General features: G+C 32.0%; 1 protein-coding gene across 1 annotated transcript; it reads right to left on the bottom strand.

Moving 5' to 3' along the window:
• Positions 1–974: 974 nt before the first annotated feature.
• LOC107869724 (short-chain dehydrogenase reductase ATA1) lies at positions 975–2,800 on the bottom strand. The gene is made up of 3 exons (XM_016716190.2): positions 2,492–2,800; positions 1,893–2,266; positions 975–1,593 (listed from the first exon to the last, which is right to left on the bottom strand). Exons 1-3 carry the CDS (start codon positions 2,551–2,553, stop codon positions 1,169–1,171), a joined length of 861 nt encoding a protein of 286 aa, XP_016571676.1. The 5' UTR covers positions 2,554–2,800; the 3' UTR covers positions 975–1,168.
• Positions 2,801–3,905: the final 1,105 nt, after the last annotated feature.

The raw sequence follows: 3,905 nt of genomic DNA, 5'->3' as shown, positions 1-3,905 counted from the left end.
GATATATTTGATATAGGCATGCTGATGATATGAGTCCTCAACCAAGAAATCCATACAAATCCTTGATTAAAAGAAACTCCCTTGGGTTTTCCTTTTAGAGCAAAGAGGCAGCATGAAGACTATATAAGTGCATAGAGAACAAAGGATGAGCATGCAACTTCACTGGAACTACAATTCATTCTCATCTTTAATTCTTCATAAAGCTTTGTAATTCTCTTAGTTTATAATTGGACAAAAAGAAGAAAATAAATTCAGTCCTAAGTTATACTAGTTGACGTTGTGTCACAAGAACTGGACAATGTTAAGTTCAGATCCAAGTCTTGTCCATTTACATTGTAACCCAAGTTTCATGTCAAGCTCAATGAAAACCCTTGCAACCCAAGGGGACTGGAATAGGCAACACACTGGTGATCCGAACCAATATAAAAATTCTGTCTTCCTTTATACTTTATCTTTTGTCTATAATTTATTTCAAGTTTATCGCTTATACTAACTTGCAAGAGACTCGACTGACCAGGTTGATCAGTTGACTCGAAAAAATTTTAACCCCCCCCCCCCCCCCCCCCCGAATTTCATCAGTTAAATCACTTGAAGAGTATATCATGATACATAAAAATCTGTGGTTTCTTGGTTAAAGTTCTTTCTTTTTAATTTTAGTTAATTTATAATTATGACTTTGGAGTTTATTTCTTGTTTAGATAATTAACATTAGTTCAATTTGGTTAATGACTAACCGTAAGTCCCTATGAATTTGATATCGACTTTTAATCATTTTATTATCTGAGATCGCGAGTATTTGCGTCTGTGTTTTGGAGCAAGAGGCCTAAACCAGGTGCCTTTCTCTTTACCCTTTTGAGTCTTCCTATCGTCGAGTTATTACAGTCAAAAGAGTTCTAAAGTAATATATGTTCTTTAATTTCTTCAACATTCAGAGAATAAAAATAAGAAAGCCAAAAAGTACGTAGAGAAATGTATGACTAAACGGTAAAACTTCGGGGACCTTCCATCCCAGAGTATTCAACTTATCAAGCAGAATGTTATTCCATAGATGTATAACAGAAGTTGCGTAACACTCTAGTTGTCCATACACAATAATTTCTTGAAACAAGGATGTTCACTAAATGGTCATTTAGAAATTAGCAGCAGACGAACTACCTCGTATCTGTCTTCAATCCTTGTATATATAACTCATTTGATTACAAGCAGAAGTGAAACCCCCATCAATAACCAGATTGTGGCCAGTCACAAAACCAGATTCATCACTGGCTAGAAAAAGCACAGCTTGTGCCACATCTTCAAATCTTCCACCTCTCCCACGTAGAAGACTCCCTCTTTCACCCACAATCGAACTCACTTCATCAGGCCTCAGCTCCATGTTACCAAGAAACTTTTTAAATTCACTTACAAGCATCTCGGAAGGGACACCATGAGGAGAAATACAATTAACTCGAATCCCGTGAATGCCCAACTCACAAGCTGTGCTCCTGGCAAGTCCTAGGATTGCCTCTTTCGACATTGTGTAGGAATGAGATGCCAGTCCGCCCACGATAGCAGCCGAACTTGATGAACATATGATCGAGCCTCCATGTTTGCCTGAACAATTTAGAATGAATATAAGGCTTCAATTTGTATGTACTGTTTTGACTTGACACGAAATTAAATATATGTAAAATGTACCAAAATATCCTATAGTCTTAAACATGTTATGTAGAAAGTTAGAATTAGAGAGTTGGGAAAAAAGGAAAGAAACATTCTTTCTCTTTCCAAAACGAACTAAAAAAGAAAGTAACAAACAAATGGAATGGAGGGAGCATATTCCATTTTGCATATGTACTTATATATATCGATCATGGGTTAAATCCATATATCAAACACGCTCTAAATCCGCTTGCCTGCTATCATTGTCCGTGCAGCATGCTTGATCCCATGTACAACCCCATTAAGATTTATAGCAAGGAGTGCCATCATCTGATCTATTTTGATGTTGGTAATGCTCCCTCCAAAGCCTGCTATTCCAGCATTGTTGAACACGATATCTAATCTACCTTTCCATTCCACTGCAAGTTTCACAGCTGATTCCACTTCTTCTTCTTTGGAAACATCACACTGAACATAGCGACCTCCAATAGATTCAGCTAGACTTGCACCCAGTTCACTCAGTATATCTGCAATGACAACATGAGCTCCATTTTCAGCAAAAACTCTTGCTGTTGCTGCTCCTATTCCTCTCGCACCACCTGTTATAAGTGCAACTTTTCCCCAAAGCCTGACAAAATGGAAAGAGTTTGAGTTCTATGCACTGATAATTAAAAAACATTTATATAATTAGCTCGCTAATTCTTCATGATAAATATTACTAATAGGTAACCTGGTAAAAATAATGACGTTATCAAAAGTTAAAGATCCAGTTATATCAGTGTATATAACTTAAATTCAATGAAAAATCGATAAACAGGCTCAAAGTTTGTTTTTCAAAATCAGTAAGACTAACCTCTTCTGGGATAACATTTGTACTGAAGTATTCTCTGTTTCACCATTGTAATCCATTTTCATCCAAATATAAGACAATAACAACTGGTCAAAGATGATAACTCTGTAGGAATAGCAAATGCAAGTGAAATCCCAATGAAAAGAATCGGACCAAATATATCTATTATCAAAGAATCCAGAAAGCTCAGAAAGACTTAAAATAAATTGATGTCACATAATTCTTGTTTTACAACTACTTCCTACCAGGATATTGCTATTATATATAAGAAGAAAAAAAAGAAATGCATTGCACGCCTGGATCTTCCTTTGGAAAAATATCCACTCATATTTTTTTTTAATTATATAAAAGACTGAAGAGTGGGATGACCAAGGCTATATTTATAATTTCAAAAAAAGTTTTATCTTGCTATTGACATCTCAATTGATATAATATCTCACATGGATTCTCATAAAAATATAAAATTAGTTGCTATTTGCATATTTAATACTTTACAAGTGGAATAAAATAATAAAAAAAATATAAATATTCAAAGTATAGTCCATACATTCAATTTATTTGATTTACTTTTTATTAAATTTATTTCAAAAAATTGCCTCTCTTTTTTTAAACCATTGAATTATAACTTTTCACTTGTCATATTAAATTACACAAGATTAAAATAGAGTTTGAGACATTCTACATGTTATTAATTTAAGACATAAAATTGAAAATTATATTTTACTTTCTTAAACTTCGTATCAAATTAAAATCAAACAAAAAAATTGAAACCAATAAATACTCAATTTCAAATTAAAAAACTTTCGGATATTGAAAGATAATTTTAAAAGCTTAGCATAAATTATACACTACAATGATAAATAAACCTTAAGACTATAACATTTCTTTATATTATCAATTTATACGACATAAACTCATTTAATACCTATTTTCGGTATTCCATTTTCATGAGCAATTTTTCAGCTATTAAGAGATTATCTTAGAATTTATCATCTTAAAATCTTAGATTGTTTCATTGTGAAAATTAACATATGAGATATTGATATGAATAAAACTAAATCGATTGTTTCCCTGAAAAAATAAATTATTTTATTTAATGTACTCATATACTATAAGTTAAGACTATATATTCTTTATTGAAGAAATTAACATATGAATAATTTTGTCATTGATTTAACATTATAGATTGTTTCATTATGAAAATTAACATATGAATAACTATGTCAAATATATCAAAATGCCCTTTATCTTGTGGTTCTAAACATAACACGTGGAAAGTTAAAACTAAAGTATTGCCAAAAAAAGTTCTATTCTTTTTTAAAAAAATTTCAAATGGAAAATAGGTCCCTATTTTTAAAATTGAGAGAGTAACCAACATCTACAAGGCATTCATATATCCACAGTTCACATCATTCAA

Source organism: Capsicum annuum, chromosome 4 (genome assembly GCF_002878395.1).
Source record: "Capsicum annuum cultivar UCD-10X-F1 chromosome 4, UCD10Xv1.1, whole genome shotgun sequence".
Classification (NCBI taxonomy): Eukaryota; Viridiplantae; Streptophyta; class Magnoliopsida; order Solanales; family Solanaceae; genus Capsicum; species Capsicum annuum.
The sequence above is the reverse complement of the archived record's forward strand: the minus strand, read 5'-3'. Positions and strand labels throughout refer to the sequence as shown.